Source organism: Lolium perenne, chromosome 3 (genome assembly GCF_019359855.2).
Source record: "Lolium perenne isolate Kyuss_39 chromosome 3, Kyuss_2.0, whole genome shotgun sequence".
Taxonomy (NCBI): domain Eukaryota; kingdom Viridiplantae; phylum Streptophyta; class Magnoliopsida; order Poales; family Poaceae; genus Lolium; species Lolium perenne.
Window position 1 is genome coordinate 72,653,391 of NC_067246.2, and position 19,545 is coordinate 72,672,935.

At 45.2% G+C, this 19,545-nt stretch overlaps 2 protein-coding genes across 2 annotated transcripts; one reads left to right on the forward strand and one right to left on the reverse strand.

Moving 5' to 3' along the window:
- Nucleotides 1–2,303: 2,303 nt before the first annotated feature.
- Nucleotides 2,304–4,407, forward strand: LOC127338209 (DEAD-box ATP-dependent RNA helicase 52A-like). Its single transcript, XM_051364425.2, has one exon. The coding sequence runs from the start codon at nt 2,330–2,332 to the stop codon at nt 4,370–4,372; it is 2,043 nt and encodes a 680-aa protein (XP_051220385.2). The 5' UTR covers nt 2,304–2,329; the 3' UTR covers nt 4,373–4,407.
- Nucleotides 4,408–8,173: 3,766 nt separating this feature from the next.
- On the reverse strand, nt 8,174–13,615 carry LOC127341520 (profilin). Its single transcript, XM_051367390.2, has 3 exons — nt 13,344–13,615; nt 11,780–11,917; nt 8,174–8,507 (listed from the first exon to the last, which is right to left on the reverse strand). Exons 1-3 carry the CDS (start codon nt 13,464–13,466, stop codon nt 8,373–8,375), a joined length of 396 nt encoding a protein of 131 aa, XP_051223350.1. The 5' UTR covers nt 13,467–13,615; the 3' UTR covers nt 8,174–8,372.
- Nucleotides 13,616–19,545: the final 5,930 nt, after the last annotated feature.

Here is a 19,545-nt window from a genome sequence, read left to right on the forward strand (position 1 = left end):
ATACATGGGAGAGTAGGTTGATTCGTTAGGCATTGATGATAGTTTCCTAAATTATTACTGATCAGGTAAGAGTTTACTAATTCTACCTCGGGATTCTTCAGTACAGTCCACCTCTCCATACCGTTATCAAAGCGTGGGTGCAAATGGAGAAGGCACCATTAATTTCAGCTATCGCGGCTAGACTTGTTGTAGAGATCCGAAAAACCCTTGAGTTTGCATTGAAATAGCCGGCAGGATCGAGACGATGCGTAAGTATAGGTTGCTGCAACTTGGTGGACTAAACTAGTTTGATTAAGAGATACTATGATCACCACAAAGAGTTTGGTGCACTAGGGATGTTTTCGATAAATCCAAACAGTTGAAAAGACTAGGCTATATATTTTACACTCCCCTCACGTTTAGGCTGGACAAATGGGAAGACACTAGATGTGGGTAATCGTTGGTCGCAACTATTTGCACCAGATCAAATAGTGGGTTAGCCGGGTTTAAACTTAAGATCTTCTGGTTGATACCATATTAAATTTCATACACTAATCAATCATTTTAAAAGACCGATATGATGAAAAAGGTTAGGCAATCAACCTGCAAAATGCAAATTGAGATAGCTAACCTGCATAGCGGCACTGAAACTCCGCTTCAGTTAAAAAATTGTCACACTGAGGAGAGTAGCATGGAAGTTTTCTTTAGTGGTTGTTTGGATACCGAGTATTTGGCACCAGTTTTAGCTAAACGGGTTTTAGGAGGAATTCTACGTGGTTGCTAGCATTACTGGCGGTACCCCATTTATCCAACCATTATCTTCCGGCAGCGGTTAGGTAAGACCAGATGCTCCGCCCCCAACCCTCCGCCCCAATCCTAACCCTCCGCCCCCAACCCTCCGCCGCCGCCGTCGGTAGCGCCGCCGGGGCAAAGTCCCTCGGGGCGTGGCGGCGGCGGGGGCCCTTCCTCGTCGCCACGTGGAGATCGGCGGCCGGATCCCCACCTCCTCGATGCTTGGCGGAGCAGACGCGCGTGGGATGGGCGACGGCGGCCCTCCTCCCGTCGGCTATCCCCTGGCGGACCGGTCGGCGCGGGTGGGATGGGCGGCGCTGCGGTCTCCCTCTTCTCGTCGGCTTCCCGTTGCACTCCGGCAGGGGTTGGTGGTGGGCGGCGGCCAGACCCTCGGTCTGCGCCATGCCATCCACCCCCGCCTCTCGTTGGTGCGTGGAGGCGATCTCGGGCATTTTCCGCGACACGAGGGCGCCCGGGGCAGCAGCCTTGGGTTTGATGGAGGAGGTGGCCTCTTCTTCGCCGGAGAGGGTCGGCCTGCGGTTGGTGGTGGTGGATTTTTGATCTATCATCGCCATCCGGCGGTGAGATGGAGGTGCATGGAAGCCGGCGATGGTGTCGCCGGTGGAGGGTTGGGTTGGCCAGCCCGGGATGGTCGTCGACGTGGGGGTCCGGCCTGAATAAAGGCGGCGGTCCTAGGGCCTCTCTTGCGTGAAGAGGAGGACCTACCGGAGGCCTGGACTCGTGATCTGGCCGGAGGGTTGAGTTCCGGAAGGCTCCGCCGGCGAATGTAACAGTGCTTTGCCTGGAGTTTGCTGGATCGGAGGTATTCGGTCGTGCGCACCCATGCGTTTATTCCGACCGTTTGATTCTGGAGGGAGCGGCGTGAAGCTCTTTTTCTGTGTTGACATCAAGTGACTATGGATCCATGATGAAAGTCGGAAGAAGAGAATTTCATGAAGGCTGGAGGGGAGGACTAGCTAAGGGAGGTTCAAGTCTCCGCGCTGTTGAGGGGCTTGCTTGGTGTCCGGGCTTCACAGCAGTGGTATGAAAGTGGGGGCGACAACACATGTGAAGCGCAGAGTCCTACCTTTCAGGGTGAAAACCCAAGGTCTGGCCTTAACTGGTTGTGCCTGGCAGTGACCTTGGTGGAGGCATTGTTTTGAGAGTGGGGACTATCTTCAGGGTGAAAACCTAAGATCTTTGATCGGGCGACGACGGTGTTGGAGCACTGCTCCCCTCTTGGAGGCGTCGTTTTTTGGAGAGTCTGCAATTCAGGTGTTGTCATGGTGGTGGATGTATTGCTGTCGTTAGGTCCGTGATACTGTAGCGGGACTTTTGTTTCTTAGTTTTCTTTTCCTTTTATTGGCTGTGTACATCCGTAGTGCTATTAGGGTGGTGCGTTGTTGCAGAGGCTAGGTGTAATTGGTATCTCTCGATATTAATATATTCCCTTTATGGAAAAAGGTAAGACCAGATGGCGGCGCTCATGACGCGGCACGACTTCCTGCTCGACGGAGAGGGGATGATGACCGCATCTTGCTCCGGCTTCTCACCTTTGATGGCGCCCGCTCTCCCTCTCCTCGGCGACCAGCGCAAGAAGGTTGCGGATTCGATCTGCATGAGATCTACTCCCCTCCCCACGGTGAGAGCTTACGAGATCGTAGCGTCGGATTCGATCTGCGTCGACCACCTGCTGGTGGCGCAACCAACGGGGGATGATGTTGGCAAGGGATTAGCTGAGCTCAAGATTGAGGAGGGCACAAGCGTGAAGCTGAGCGGGGAGGGATTGCCTGTGCCGGTGTATCGGTTCGAGAAGGCTGGTCTGGTGGAAAAAATTGTGCAAAACATGTTCATGTCTGGGTTCAAGGCCCCGACGCCGGTGCAGCGCTATTCCATACCGTTGGCGCTGGCCGGAAGGGACCTGTTGGTCTGCGCGCAGAAGGGGTCCGGGAAGGTGGCCGCGTTATGCATCCCGGTGGCGAGTATGCTGCTTAGCCGGACGCCTCCAGCAGGAGGACAATACGGCAGACCACGCGCTCTCTTGCTCGTCCCTAACGATAGAATTGCAGAAGAGATTGTTCGGGATACTAGGAAACTCGTTTATGAAACTGGAATTAGAGTTGTTCATTCAAGGAAGAATCAGAATTTCCAGATACATGAGCTCGAGGCTGGCGTTGATATTTTTGTTTCTACACCTGGACGCCTTGTTGACCTGCTTATATCTAATGAAATCACCCTGGAGGCAATAGAGTACCTGGTCATATGCGACATTGGTCGGCTGCTGGATCTGGGGTGTGAAACGAAGTTAAGGGAGATATTTGGTCACACGTATATAGGAAAGCCACCCAGACAGACTTTACTTTCCAGTGATACCTTTGAACCAGAAGTACAGAATTTTGCTAGGAATTTCCTGTCAGATTACTTACTTATTACTGATGGGATGCTGGAGTTCAATATCGGCCTAACTAGTCAGAATATTGAGCTTGTCTCTCAAGGCGAAAAAAGAGACTTCCTGCTAAAAGTTTTGCAGAAGCAATCTTTCCATTGTGCTGGCCGGGTGCACCAAAGTGCAACATTAGTTTTCGTGGAGACAAAAGAAGAGGCTGATTCATTGAGTAATTGGCTAAACAATGAAAGTTTCTGTTCAACAGTTTCAACCGTGATATTTGGTGACTGCTCAGAGCAGGAGATGAGCAGCGCATTGGCATCTGTCATGTATGGTTTCAATCCTATCCTGATTGCTGGTGATGCAACCTCACTAGACTTAGATGTTGGAAGTTTTACTTATGTGATTAACTACGATCTGCCAAAGTCTATTGAGGAATATATCGAAAGGATTAGAAAATTCCGGAGAGCTAGAAGGGTTGGGTCTATCACTTCCTTCTTCACTGAGTCCAACCAGTACATGGCAAAGGACTTGTGGGAATTGATGATTGAGATAAAGCTAGAAGTGCCATCATGGCTGGTGGACTATGCTGATCCTGACTATTCTTGCAGATTCAAGGAATTGAAGTTACAAGATGAAGAGAATGAGAAGTACCGACATGATTTAGCTGGGTCTCTTCTCTCGCGCGAGATTAATACCATCTATGATTTGGTAGATGTTTATGCTGAATTAAATTGCAAGAATAAGAAAAATTCGAGCTTCGAGGATGATATCAAGCGCATCTGTAGAGATTGCTGTATTGCATTTGAGCAACAAGAAGAACACAAGCTCCTCAAGTTCATGTTTGTCAAGCTTCTTCAGCATTCTTTTATCCCTGAAAAATATGGAAAATCTTATCGGCATTACAATTTCATTGCCAAGATCAAGGAAGATGAATCAGGAATCTGGACTGAAGGGACATACTTTGCTGAAAGCAAACTAGAAGGTGGTGTGCAGCAGTATTTTTGCTGTTTGCTGGAGCAGTTCGACAAGGGTGAGTGCTACGGATGTCAGAACGAGAATGCTGTGATTCAGCATCCAACCACAGGTGACTATCAGAGAGGAACGCCTGATTATGTGTGGCCTTTCAACTATGGTGCTGAAATTAGTGACAGCGATGATGCTGAAATTAGTGACAGTGATGATGATTTGATGGACTTATATGTACTTGATTAACTTGTAATCCGTGTACCGAAACCAAGGTTTAAAATAGCGTGCTACATGAAATAGCAGCAGCTTCCTTTAAACGTTGTGGACGCTATATCGTGCTAATACCGTTTTCACAATAATACTAAATCTAGCCTAAAAATAAATAATTTACTAGAACGAATGGATAAATAGTCCAAAACTGATTGAATCATACATACATTTTTTTTTTGCGAATCATACATACATAACCACACATAAAAATAAATCACAAATATTTTAGAAGGATAACATCAGCATGTCGGCAACAACATAGTATAAATTATTTATTAAAAAATATTAGCATTAGCGATATTATCTTCTGATTTAGAAGTGGAACAAACAGATTGCACTTCATCACCATAAAAAAGTAAAAGCAACTTACCCGAAAAAATAGCGCTAACGCTATGAAGTTTTAGCGCGATATAATATGTTATTCGCAAATAGCGCCACAACGAGCATACTAAATTTTGGCATGTTCCTCTAGATATGCTATAGTGCGCTATTAGCGGAGAAATAGCGTGCTATATATTTTAAACCTTGACCGAAACATCGTTACCTTTGGCGAGAAGGAATATGCTTGCAGAAGAACCATACTTGTGCATTGCAATATGACGAGTGATGTTTGGTCAACAAAAGAAAAGCATTACCGGCGGTGACCTTGCACGAGCTACGCACCCACGAACAACACATGTTAGAATTCAGAACACCACAGCCGTGCATGGGAGTGCGTGCTATGCTGGGCTTGGCACCGCTGAGATCGCTGCAGCCCTGACTGCGAGAATTCATGTCCATCGCGTGGATAGCCCTGCGCCGTCGCGCCGGCGCTGCATCGACTGCGCCGTGTCTCCCCGGCGCTGAACAGTGCCTACGCACAAGCTGAAACTGCGCAGCTGATCGATCTGCTGCCCTGCCGGCACGTTATGGTACTCTGAACCCGTGGCATGCATGCGGGGTGACGCACCTTAGCTTCGCCTGTCTGCCTGGACCGCCGAACCGTGGGGTATTTTGCTTGCTGCGTCTCAATTCTGACCTGTTGGTGAGCGAGTGATGGCACGGCCAGGCTGACTCTGGCATTCATTTTGTATGGGTGTGTATCAAGCCACAGTTATGTTTGCACCAAATTTGCTACTCCGTTAAAGTATCTCTGACAGAAAAAGAAAAAGGAAATTCGGGTGCCAATGCAACAAATTCGGTTTTGATGTCTCGGACAAAGATGGAAAACTAACCATGTTGGCTGTGGCAGTGGGCAGGCCAAGAACCATCCGTCAAAGTAAAACAAATAAAATCCACTACTGGTACGTCAAAAGCAGTTATCTGAAGCACTACAGAACCCAAGAAAATTCTTCAGAAGAGGATGGGGGTACACCTGAGCCATTCAATCCCGGCGCTGCGCTCTCTGCTTCAGTCGCTCTGGGCATTGAGTGGCCAGTCACACTAACTCGCAATTAAAATCTCCTCAGCAGCCACTGCCCAACAATCACTCGCTCTGGACTTGGCTTTAGGACCACCGTATAGCCACAGTTCCCTAGCCAGCAGGAACATCTCGCGGGAATATTTCAAATCGCCAGTGGTACTTCACTGTGGATCAACGCTCAAGGGATTCATTCTCTCGGTTTTACGATACACGGTATGAATTACTGCGATCAATTCTGACAGTTCGTTGTAGCTGGCTGCCCACATTTCAGAATTAATAGCTGAATGATAAGCTTCAGGTTTACTCCCAGGCCAGGGTTTCCTCAAACACGAAACGCTGCTGCTGCCAATTCAAAAGATGAACGGAAACAACTTCCAATGTAGTGCACTGGCACGAAAAGAGCCAATGGAGAGAATTTCCTCACTGTAGAATAAATCCACCTCAGCGGGTTCCCGAAATGTCAGCCTGCTTTGCCTCGGTTCTCTGCAAACGGGAACCGATTCCAATGCACAGGTTCAGTCCCTCTCACGGCCCATAATCTCACGCCCTGTTTTTGAATCCGAAACGTACCGCATTTGAGCTGCACACATAATAAAGGAATGGTCGTCAGTGTGGTTACTCCCAGAATTCATTCAGATGGGCGGGGTGATTCATGTGACTCCGCCCCAGAGAGGATGCAATCCGTTTGAGCTGCTGGATTTTAAGAGGGATGGGATGGTGGTGCAGCGAGGCGGCAGGAGCAACTGAAGGTGAAAGCATCATTTCTTTCATGATTGGAGCGTGCAGTTAGGAAGAGCCTGCGCAGACATTCTTGTAGTTGTTCTGCTATGAATAGGAAAGGTTCTGCAATAATACGGTCTTGCCATCTTTAGGTGCTCAATACTTCTTCTGAAACAGATTTCTTTTTCTAAGGAGATGAAATAATCTCGTGAAAAATTGCTCCCTCCGTTTCAAAATAACAGACACATATTAAATGTCTGTATAATTTTGAGCTCTGACGGTAAACTACGCATAGAACTTTTGGTTGGTAGTTACAGAATCACAATGATACGGAAGTGACTTTTAATACGAATCAAACGGTATCTATTTTTATAACACAAAGTACATATCATTGGACCAACTGTTGGTCAAAGTATGTATTTAAGTCAAAATGCACTTCATATATCTTTAAACGGAGGTAGTACTCTATGTGAGTAGAGTTTGGAAAAAAAACGATTTAACAACCATTGTCATTTTCATCCATCACAGGCTCTCGGTAAGAGGAGGGAGACTGGTTGCTTGGCAAAATATCGAAACCATGTTGTCTACAGATTACACATAAGCCCCATGACATGCAGGAAGCGTTTCCAACATAATGAGGAACCACCACTTGTTGAATAAGTATGTGTGTTGCAACTTATAAGCACATTTGTTTCAATAAAACTTATAAGCACATAGTAGTAAGGGTCATCACAGAATTAATAAGTGTAATCAACAGAATGACAGAACGAAGCTTGACCAACAGGAAACATACTAGATAAAACATTCTCTAACTAGTAAAGAATTGGCACTGGATTTGAGAGATGATTTAGTTATCCTCGAATTTTACACTTGTACTTCAATTTCAACTTCTGTTTTACAATTCTTTACACTGCAGTTGCCACTTTGTTCCTCAAAGATGAAACACTGGTACTAGCTATTCAGAGAAAGAGTAGGAAACAGACAGTACACAGAAAGAGTAGGAAACAGACAGTACACCGGCGCAAAAGGAGCAAGGGAGGATTTGCTCACAGTTAGTGCAGCATCAGAATAAATCCACCATGACTGGTTCCCAGAATGTCAGTCTGTTTCTATACCTCCGTTCCTTGTCTCCAACTGAAAACGGGAATGATTCCAAAGCGCAGGCTCAGTGTCTCTCACGGCCCATAATCTCACGCCTGTTTGAATCACAAGCATACCTCATTTGAGCTGTATGGTTACCCGAATCCATTCAGATGGGCTAGGTGATTCAGCGGCACAGCAGGAAGCAATGTTTCTTTCACGATTGGAGCATTACTCTACCATCCCTTCCAAAAAAAATCTGACACCTTTTGGATGTCCATACATATTTCAGCTTTGAATGTAAAATCATCAAACAATATTTGGTTAGAAGTCACAAAAGCACAATCATAGGAAACTGCTTTTGAATACAAATCAAATGGTATCTATTTGTGTAACATCAAATACATGTTATCGGACCAATTGTTGGTAAAGCATGTGTTTCGACAGTCAAAATACACCTTATATTTTGAAGCGGTGGTAGTATTACGTGAAATCTGGAGAAGGAAAAATTGGATTAAACAATCATTGTCATTCTCATCCATGGCAGGGTAGACAGTAAGATGAGACAGACTGGGTGCTCGGCAAAAATATGACAACCATATTGTTTAAAGATTACACATAAGCCCATGAAATGTAGTAAGCAACTCCAACATAATGAGGATCCACTGATGGTTGAATTCGTATTTGGACTTGTGCTAATTATTCATGGGGTACATGGTGGTACGTTTCAGTAGGCATATATAAGCCCAGTTGGCCCAAAGTAGGTTTCAGAGATCAGAAGCTCTGCTCAAGAAGGTAATCAGCAAGCCTCTCCACAACAATGTTGCACTGTCCATGAGTCATTGGCTCCTCATAGAGTCCAATGACGAGTGAAAGATTCGTCTTCTTGATAGTAGCCCCTCCTGCTCCCTGCAAAGACCACACAAAATATGACAAATGTTCGACATTAGGCAATAGCGCATACTAACAACTTGCACATAAAATTGTCAACTTTGTTATTTGGAGAATACTACTGCACTTGTTTAGTGTCAGCAAAAATGAAAGTGTGATATCAGTCTACTTCCAGTAAAATTATGGTTTGATCGAATTGACTGAATTATTAACTACCATAATAGTGAAACTGTAGGGCAAAACCATAAGTCTAGATGATTTTAAGATGGTAAAAGGTACACTAACTGCATAAATGATCATTTATCATCCATAAAGTAGAAAACTATGGGAATTTGCAACTGGTCAATGCCTACATAAGTAGTTTTTAGTTTGTGACCTAACTTAAGCTGAAATGAAGATTTTTGCTATCTAAACCACTTTCCAACCCTAGGTGCAAGGGTCACGATGATACATTTTCTTTTTTTACAATATAGGCAGTGTGCCTGGTGCATTAGTGAAGGCATTTATAGTATCAGACTGACGTCACACCCACCAGTACACAGTACAGCTGCTACATTAGTCATTATTATTTTGGTGATAATATGTAAATGTTGGTTGTGAACTTCTTGTCAACTTCTATTAGTCATTACTAGCAAAAATGCCCGTGTGTTGTCATGGTCGACTGAAAAAGATCTAGTTACACAACTAATTAATTGGTCTCTCAAATTTGCACAAACAAATAAAAAAATCAAAGAAGCTGAACGGAACCATCAGTCCGCTGGCTCCCATCTTTTCAAAAACAATCCAGGAAAATATATTCTGACCGAAATTATCAAATTTTAATGAAATTTTAATCTCTAAAAGGGCATGTAAAAAAGGATGATTTAAAGTTTCCTCCTTTGTTACTGCAGGATTACATTTTGTTTACAGTCTTCTATCCCAGAGTAATAATAACAGAAAAGAAAGACTGTATCTGGCTGTTCGCTGACATGAGTTGTTCCAATGTAAATGAAGTACAGCTGGCTACCAATGAGGATCTCATACTATTATGACAGAAGAAAAAAATAGATTTCCATGAATGCATGTATATGCCCTTCAAGAGCAAAATTTTAGTGGATGAGTTGAATTTCAAAAAATGGACACGAAGCATGGAATCCTGTAGAGGAACAACAAAGCATTAGGTTATCTTAATCCCATGATTCTACCAACGGAATTCCTTGCTGGATGGCTTGTTTGCCACCCAGCCTTTCATATCACGCATCCATTCAGTCTGAAACCACTGTGGCCCCTTGGCAAAGCCGTGGTAGAGGTTTTCAAGTACTGCAGCTTTGCGGAGCAAGAACCTTGCCAGCGTCCTCTGCGCCCTGCAGCATTGGTACTGCAGCAGATTGATCTTCCTCACCCAGCTCAGTACCGCAGGCCTTGAGCGTCAGGTTGTTTCCAGGACCGTTTTTGGTGACATACAAAATTTGTATTGAATGAACGGACAAAGGAGAAACGTGAAACCCACAAGAAAACCACGAAAAAAGGACCTGGGAGGTACTTTGGCCCACGTGTGACACCAGGCATTCCCCAATTCAAATTTAATAGTAAAGATTATTATTGGCGATACCTATTAATAGTCATCATATTAATAGGTGTAAGCAACAGAATGACAAAAGAAGGCTTGTAAAGTTACAGGAGAATATACTTGACTCAACATTTTCTAAGTAGCAAAGTGTTCTCACTGGATGTTTTTTAATTCCAATTTTTCCAAAAATATAACAGGTGGTGCGTTTTACTTGCATTTTAACTTTTAATTCACAGCCCTTTAAACAGAAGTTGACGTTTTGTGTAAAAAAAATGTCCAATTCAAAAATTGTACATGTAACATAGCTTCCTATGTAACATTCAGTCATCATCTTTCTATTGAAAGGCAGTGTGACGTTGTTATTTTGTCATTAATCGAAAAGCACCATGCAACTGTCTTCGTTTACACTGTAGTTAGATGCATTTTGAGTTCAGCTTCTTAGGGCGTGTTCGGCAATAGCCTAGCTTCCCAGAACTCCATCGATCCTGCTTCTCGGACCGACGCCAGCTTCGCGTCAGGAGCGGAAAACGTTCGGCTGGCTGCTCTTTTTTCGGTTGGGCTGCAGCTCATTTTAGCTGGGCCGGCCTGCTTGGGCGGCATGGCATATTCCAGCCTGGTCGGTCATGTGGCCTAGTTAGGCGGGGTCGGCGACGGTCGCCTCTGGTGCACGAGGGCGGAAGCAGAGTCGCTCGTCACCTGAGCTGGTGCGGTACAGGGGTGTTGCCGGCGTCCTGAGCTGCAACTGGAAGAGGTCAGATACGGCGGATCTCAGGATGGAGTCGGGGAATTACCGGCTGTTACCGGCGGAGCAGATCTGGGACTCGATTTGGAGGCCGGGGAGGCGACCGCCGGAGCTGTAGGAGGTCGGGGATGACCGATTTCGGGCTGTTGGTGGCCAGAGCACGCGGGGGGACGGCGGTTGGAGGAGAGACTCGTGGCGGCCGGAGCAGGTGGGATGGAATCTCGGAGGCGGCGTGGTCGATTGGGAGTCAGGGACAAGAGAATAGAGAGCGAGGGAGAAAGGGACGAACCGTTTTTTCACTAGGCGGTGGCATATCTTTGTAATTTTAAGCTGCTCCACTGTTTGCTGATTCGTGAATCCAGGGAAGTGGTGCTCCGCGTTTTGTATAGCGAGATCGTCCGGCTCCACGGATCTAGCTTCGTGAAGTTAGGATGTTCGGCACAGCTCCACCGTGGATTTTTGTGAAGCTGGAAGCTGGAGGACTGCCGAACACGCCCTTACTACGGGGAAATCAGACTTTTCCTTGATTAGCCAGCTTCTGGGTGGCTTTCTCAACATTTTGTATGGTACACGAAAAAGCTGTGATCGTTGAGAGTTGCTGCCTGTGTTTGGCCCATGAGCAATATGAGAGATGTGAAGACTAGGTTGTCTGATGAAAACAGTATTTTCCTAAGCGTTGGCCGACTCAAAATCTGCAGTATTCATATCGATGATGTGGCTATACAGCTGCAGAAGCTAACTCATCGAAGTTGTAATTCCTTTGCCGAAGAGACCCAAAAAACAACGATTAAGGAACCTTCCAGTTTCTGATTCACATGTATCTAAGACATGATTATGGTCTATGTTCCGGTGTTAAATGTTAAGTTATGCTACTTTCAAAGAAACCTTGTAATACTATAATTTATTTAATGGTGACTAGTGGTAATCCACTTGCTAAAAAGATGTGGAATTCTACTGAATATATCATAACAGTTGGAGAATGGGATGCCAGCTCCTAACCTTTTTGCCCCGAATGATAGCTCCAGGTTCACCCTGGATAACCATGTATTTTGCACCACCAATGTATAATCCAGTTGGTGCCAACGATCCTGGTTCATCGAAGTCATTCATTATTCCAGTGATTTCTTCAGGCTTGACCTGTGGAATGTAGGAATGAGTTGATCGTAAGTCGTTAACACATATATTATAGAAAGAGCTGAGGCTTGAAAACTAAAGAACCAAACTGATGGGTCCCTGAAAGATGTTTGTGCTTTCAGACCACAACTGAGAAATAGCAATAATCTACCAAGGCAACACAACATCGCCAAAGTTTCTGCAAATTGCCAAGGATACAAATACATGGGTAGATCCAGTGAGGATGCCAATGCCATGGGGCTAAAAGGTCCAGAAATATGAAAGTCCCACAGTTAAATTACCGACACCAGACTTAATCATCCAAATTTTAAGCACACTAGATGCCTCTAACTCTAACCAGCAACGTGCTCCTGAGAGCAGCTACCTCACAACTGTCTGGCCTCTCATTGCCGAGGACTGTGCACGGCTGTGGGAACCAGCACAGAAGCTTATGTGCATCACATGGGTTGATTTAGAATTTGATGTCATTTGTTATGTAGATTAGACGATTAGTTCAGACATGATTAAAGATAGTTCCATAATGACTATATTTCGTTATTGTGAAGCAAATGTAGAGAAGATTGCATCTTGTCCATTACAAGTTGGAAAACAGTAATCAATGACCAACTGTTAAACGATTACATGCCATGTTTGTTGAGCAGGATATCTTCTTGAAAGTAACTGACGATGATTTACATATATGGCACTGAAAACATGCACACGAATGTTAAACTGTGCGGGTAATGTGTGGTACCCCCAGTGGTAAAATCCTACATCCACTAAGTGGTATTTTCTTGAGATGGGCAAAACACGACATCACAAATGCCCTTCGTATCATTCTCGAAAAGAAAAGACCTACGGAGCAGTGGATCTTAATTCGGCTGTTCATTAACATTACCAGGGCCTGCAGAGCAGTGGATCTTAACCGTCCATTCATAAAAATTACCAAGCTAATAGAGTTAGAAATAGTAATTTAGCACTAGGTACAGAAGGACATCTGCCGCAGGCCTGTTGTTCTCTGCAATTTTACATAATTCAAGACTTGCCTGTAGAAGAGTTACTTGTACACCAATTTGACACTACTCATTTTGGTGATAATGTAGATCTAGCCAGAAAATCATGAATATCAGATCCCGTGAATGGCTACAGAAAAAGTATCCAGTAATGTGTACATATCTGTTCTATTATCTGTGTTTTTGCAGGAAGTTCTATCTGCAATTTGCAACGCCACATCTGCACTTCTAGTAGTTACTCGATACCTAGCCCCCGGCAGACCGGGCACGCAAGCAAAGGGCCCAGGGTTCGAACCAAGCAAGCAAGCAATCAATGAAACGGAACCAGGATCCAGCTTTCGCCGCGCCGCCACGCGAGATCCCAGCGGAGCCAAGCATGTGGATAAAGATAGCAATGGCAGGCGGACGGATAGATTGGAGTGGAGGAGGGCAAGAACCTGGGGGAAGGCATCGGACTGCGCCCAGACGGAGCCGTCGTGGCCGAGGATGGCGGCGGCGGTGAGGCGCTGGCCCTCGATGTCGCAGAGCAGGTGCTCGTCCACGTACGCCTGCCACGACATGGCTCCTCCTCCTCCTCCTCCTCCTCCGGCCTCTCCTCGCTAGATTTCTCTCTCTCTCTCTCTCCCGAGATTTTCGCTCGCAGTCGCAGGCAGGTCGCTGGTGCTCTCTGCTGCGAGTCGCGTTCCAGTACTTATGCGAGGGAGACGAAGACGAGCTTGGCACGACTCCTCCATTCAATGTGGGCATCATTCTCCGGCGACAACGGAGCGAACATGTTTTGTTTTCCAAAAATAAAAACTTACAGTATATTTTTTCTTCCCACTGAGGTTTGATTCGATGCTTCTTCCCTGGACGTGGCTGGCCTGAACCTTACCTGGCGTCACGTTAGCTATTCCTGCAGTTTGATGCTGCTGTTTTTGACGTCACTTGGTAATGTTCACTTGGTCGAGATTTGATCCACTTTGCGTCGCACCAAATCTTCGTCGAGTCTGCCTGGGTGTGGTGCCAGGCACGACGACTCCGGAGTACGTGTGGAAGCGGCTCCTAGTCCTTGCATCCTCGGTCACCAATGTGCGCCACCTCAAATCACACATATAAAACCCACATGTTAAAAATTGATCAAAGATCCGAGTCTCTGATTTGTGGCCGTCCAGCGGTGACTATCGTTCCGACAGGGATGGATGGATATCAACGGTGCTGGATTCGTCCTTCTATGTCCCCATTTCAGTCCTCTTCCGAGGTCTCTATCGCTCCTAATTCTCACCACCACCACCACCACCCCCCCCCCCCCCCCCCTCCCTGCCAATACAAAACCATAGGCTCTGCCGCCCAAAAAAATCGTGGGACACCTGTTGGATACGCGTCAGGCCACGAAAGAGCCACATGTATGACCCACCATGCCGAACCCTAACACGGCCACACCACACCCCCCCCCCCTTTGGGCATCCGATGGTGCAGACGTTGCCGACAACAAATGGGACCTCGGCCCTTTTTCCCTGCCGCGCTCCACGACGACGAGTACATCTACCACACCATATACAACCTATTCCCTCGCTCCATCGGGGAGTGTGGCCAAGGGTTCCTCGGGAACATGGACGTGCTACCTTCGAATGCAGGGTATCTACAACCCCGGCCCTATGTATTTTGGTGCCCTTGGGTGACGTAAAAAAAGGGCCCTTTCAAAACGATATGTAGTATAACTAGATATATATAAACTCTTAGCTTGTTCGCATATTGCAGTAAAAATAATTATAAAATGGCAGCAAAATATAAAATGTATTTTGTACTAGTTTCATTACCTCAAATAAAGACCAAATTACCGTGACAATTATGCTTCAATGCTTCTCCAAAAAGCTTCTCCGCGCATTCCTCGATGCAAAATCATTGACAATTGTTTCAAGATCAATGTTTTCCAAGATATCCTTCTCAATACAACATGTAGCCAAGCTATTCAATCTATCTTGTAACATAGTTGACCTCAAATATTTTTTTAGTAGCTTCAGTTTAGAGAAACTTCTTTCAGCTGAGGCTACAGTCACAGGTATAGTCAAGAGGATGCGATATGCAACTGACACATTTGGATAGCAATCAGCAGTTGTAACGAACTGGAGAATCTCAAGCGTTGATAAATCATCTGGCAATGTTACTTCGAGAACCTTTAACTCAGAAACAAAATCATCAAGATCAACATCACACGCCTTATTATGAGTAAAAGTTTGTGCAAAAGTAGTGCAATTATTTTGCAGATTACTATCATCCAAGGACTTCAGACTTTTTGAGTTGAATAAGAAACCAAACATCTTTGCAAATGCGTTCAACTGCTCAAACCGATCCTCCAGTGAAGCAATTGCAGCATCAACAACTACAAGAAAGTTATTTGAGGACTGTTCGTTGACCTTAATATCTCCATCTGTATTATCCTCATCAGCTTGTCCCGGATCAGATATTGGCCTCTGATTATTGTTGTTGACATCAACATTACTTTTAACTGGAAAATACTTATTCAAATCGCCTCTTTGCGATTCCCTAATCTTTTCATCTTGCTTTCTCTTCTTCTTTTTTGCAGCACCAGACAATTGTTTTGGCGGCATTGTAACACCTATAGTGATGAATGAATTTACATCAAATTAAAACCCTAGAAATAGTTCTGGAGTAGAAGAAAGAATTGGCCGGGAATCAGTCAAGGATTTACAAAGAGGCCGGACGGGCACGGTGGCTGGGCGAGCCGAACGCAGGGGAAGAGATCAGCGAGGCGACTGGGGAGTGGCCACCTACCATCGTGAGGCGATCAGGCAAAAGACGGGGCGACACCGCGAGTCCACGATAGGGAAGAGTTGGCGTGCGTATCGCTAATCGGTACGGTATCGAGGCATTGATCTAGTCCAGGCTCTAGCGTAACTTCTATTTCGTTCGGCACTTGTGGTTGGGCCTGCTCACCAATATTTTTTCAGCCCATATAGTATAGAAATAAAGCCTCCATCTGCCCCCTAGGCCTGGGCCCTTGGTGACCGCACAAGCCTGCCAAGGGCCAGGGCCGGACATGGGTACCTAGGTGGGCTCGAGAGCCTGCAAGGTCAAGGTCTCCACGTGCCAAGGTATCCATGGTGGATTGCAACAGACCAATGTACCCGAAAGTGGAAGCAGAGGAGCGATCATGTCGAACATGCACAAACGGCGGGAAGCAGAATGCATCTACAACAAGCTATACTACGACAGAAAAGAGACCAACGCGTAGAACTAAGACAAACACACGATACACTAGCTAGTTGGACCAAATGATGAGGTCCACCTATAAGAGTTAGTTGAGGCCATTACTTAGAGGGCATGGGGTGGCATCAGTGGTGAAGCCGCTGCCCAGCTAGGGCAGCCACCCGAACTCCACTGGAAATCCTAACTTAAGTAATTAATGGTGAGTTCTTGTCAGCATTTGCTAGCAACGTCTAAAAGTCTCAAACCTTGCCCATGCAGGGAAGAAAAAAAGTAACACAATTCTAATCTAAAAAACCAAGATGCCATCATGTTAAAATGACAATGTTGTGATTTGTGATTGGAGGAAAGGAAGATATCAACAGTAACCACAATTGTTTCAGCAAAAAGTTGTAACTTTTATATAGGTAATAATGTGATGTTGTCTCGTATGAAACTAGATTGACAAATTACATCCAATCCTCCAGTTATATAAAAAGATTGGATTTAAGGGTAAGAAACCCAAAGTGTGGTGATTTTATTAGAAGTGATTGTGTGTATGACACCCAGATGCAAGTGCCGGAGACTCGAACCAGGACGGGCGACCTATCCCAACCACCGAGCTAAGCCTCAGTCCACGATCCTCTAGTTGTAGTAGATTCCTTACATTTGGATCCTTTTATTGCAATGTAGTTTTGTTACAAGACTCGCACGTGGTGCACTAGAGCAGGATTGTGCCTCCCTAGCGCCAAACCTAGGGTCTTTCGAGACCCTTCCCCATTAAAAAAAGCACTCGAACATTGTGTTACTCTTGTTTTGTCCTTTGGCACCCAAAGTTTTAACACATGAGAAATAAATTAAGACTATTGAGGAGGAATATAAAGATCATGGAAAATATATGAAAACACTCTATCAGTTGTTTTAAGTTCTCGAAGAAAATGTGTAAGAAGATCACTAGTTGAGTGCCACGCTTTCGGTGGGGAGGTGATGAGAAGAAGAGGAAGATCCATCGAAGAAGATGGGACAAAATTTCTATTCCTAATCTGCAGGTTGTATGGGGTTTAGGGACTTTCGACTTTTTAATCAGACGATGGTTTTTAAGCAAGGCTGGAAGACTAATTGACATGGGTATATACTCGACATAGCCAACCCTAATGCAGATTCAAGAAGGAGCATACGAGGCCCATGAAGCCCAATAAGAGTCCAAGAATGGAACTATACAAAAATAGGCAAGTGTTAGCCGTATCGGGTAAACCTATATAGATCGTTGTAATCGACCCGGATGTGGACTCTGATACCTACCCACTATATAAGGGCTAGGAGGAGACACCGGAGAGTACATCGAAACTCTTGTAACATCACGCATTGTTGCAAACCCTACTTTTAATACAATCTCAGCGACTTTAGCCTCCAATTCGCTTTTGTCGGATACCAAGTTTGTCTGACAAGTCTTCGAAACCACCAACTCTCTCTTTCCTGAAAACCCAAGTCTATACTTATAGGCATTGCCGAGATTAATCCTCGTAACTAATGACGAGCCCTGATTGATCAAAGCCAAGTATTTCCATGAGCGTGTGTCCTCAAGTTTCAGTTATGCAAGGATAATTGTTGAACCGCTACGTACGGGACTCTCAGGAAAAGGCGATCGGGAGGCATCTGGAAAAACCCATCTAGGGTTTCGTCCCCTCGCCGGCGACGCCGGCGGTCCGCTCCGCCTCCGGTGGCCTTGGGGCCTTGGAGGTGTGGCAGACCACGGCCTCTCACCAGCGGGAGGTATTTGTTCTTTGTTAGGTTATTTTTAGTGTCTTCTTCGGTATGGTGAGTCGGCGGCTCATCCTGATGTCAGAATAAGGTCATCCCCGCCCTATCCTCGCCCTCGTGGTGCATCTAGCATTGTCGAAGGGCGTGTGGAGTCATGTGCACGGCGGGTCTCGAGGGATCCGATCAGTTTTCGTGTTCGTTGGTGTGGTTTCAGGTCAGTCTCTTCCGATCTACGGTTGTCATCTTTGGCGATGGTTGCTGCTCGGGTGCGCAGGTCCTTTGGGGCCTTAGCACGGCGACTTCATGTTTGTCTACTAGGGTCCACAAGCTCTACTACGACAAATCTTGTCCACAAGCTCTACTACGACAAGATTTGTCCGGCTCCGGTGATGGAGGGGCGGGGACGGCAGCGCGCCTTCGGCTCGCGTGAGTGTTTGTAGTCGTCGCTAGGTGGTCGAAAGACGTATTTGTAATTTCTATTATTTTTAGGTTTGCTTGTACTGCTATTGATGATTATTAATAGATCAACGAAGTTTTCACAAAAAAAAAGTATTTCCGTGAGCGTGATTTTGGGCTGCTACAAGGAAACGAAATGGATCGCATGTTTGGAATGCTATTATGCATGGTCGAGAAGCTTTTAAAAAGTGTCTCATCAAACGGGTTGGTGATGGCAGTTTAATTCATGATTGGGATGATCCTTGGATACCTAATTATATCAGTAAGCAACCGTTGGTTAGTACACTAGAAGCCAAAGTAAACTTGGTGCATGAATTGATAGATGGGATTCGCTCCTAGAAAAGCTTATGGAGTCTTGCGGTATCACCTAAGCAAATTTTTACATCTAAGTCTTCCGCTGAAAGAAAAAAAAGAAAAAGCATAGATCAGGGAAAAATACAAAACCTAAGATAGTTTCTAAATGAATTGCATATTTAGGAATAGCAGAGGCCTTTGCGACTTGGCTAATATTCTCATATTGCTGATTTTTGTAAGGACTATAGTTTAGATTTTATAGCTATTTCCAAGACAGGTAAGCGAGATTACTCTCAAAGTTTCTTAAACCAGTTAAGGAATAGATTTTGACTGGTTTTCTCGCCCACCTCGAGGTAGGTCCGGTGGCTTGCTTGTTAGAGTCCGGACATATTTCATGAAAGTTTTGGTTAATTCTGATGATGAGTATCATATCAAACTAACTATTTGGAACAACGCTGATAATTTCATTTGGAGTTTGGTCTCCTTTATGGCGCTAGCCAGGACAAGTTTAAGGCCGAATTTTTACGTCAGCTGGTTAATCTTGCAAAGGATGATCCGTATCCCATTCTCACAGTGGGTATTTCAATTTGCTTAGATTCCACCATAAAAAAGTAAAGGTCATTTTAATGGCCACTGGTCTTTCTTGTTTAATGTTGTCATTGATAGTTTGGACTTTAGAGGGATTGAGATGGCAGCCCGAAAGTTTACTTGGGCTAACAGTTTACCTGACCTAACATATGAGAAACTAGATCGCGTGTTGATGGACACTACTTGGGATGATAAATACCATATGGTGTCCGTACGCGCTCTAGAACGTATTGAAAAATTATCGGACCATGCTCCATGTCTAAACGCCCGTTTAAGTTTGAACTTGGATGGTTACAGCGGGATGATTTTCACGAGATGGTTAAAAATGTACGGGAAAGACTCTGGCAACAACCC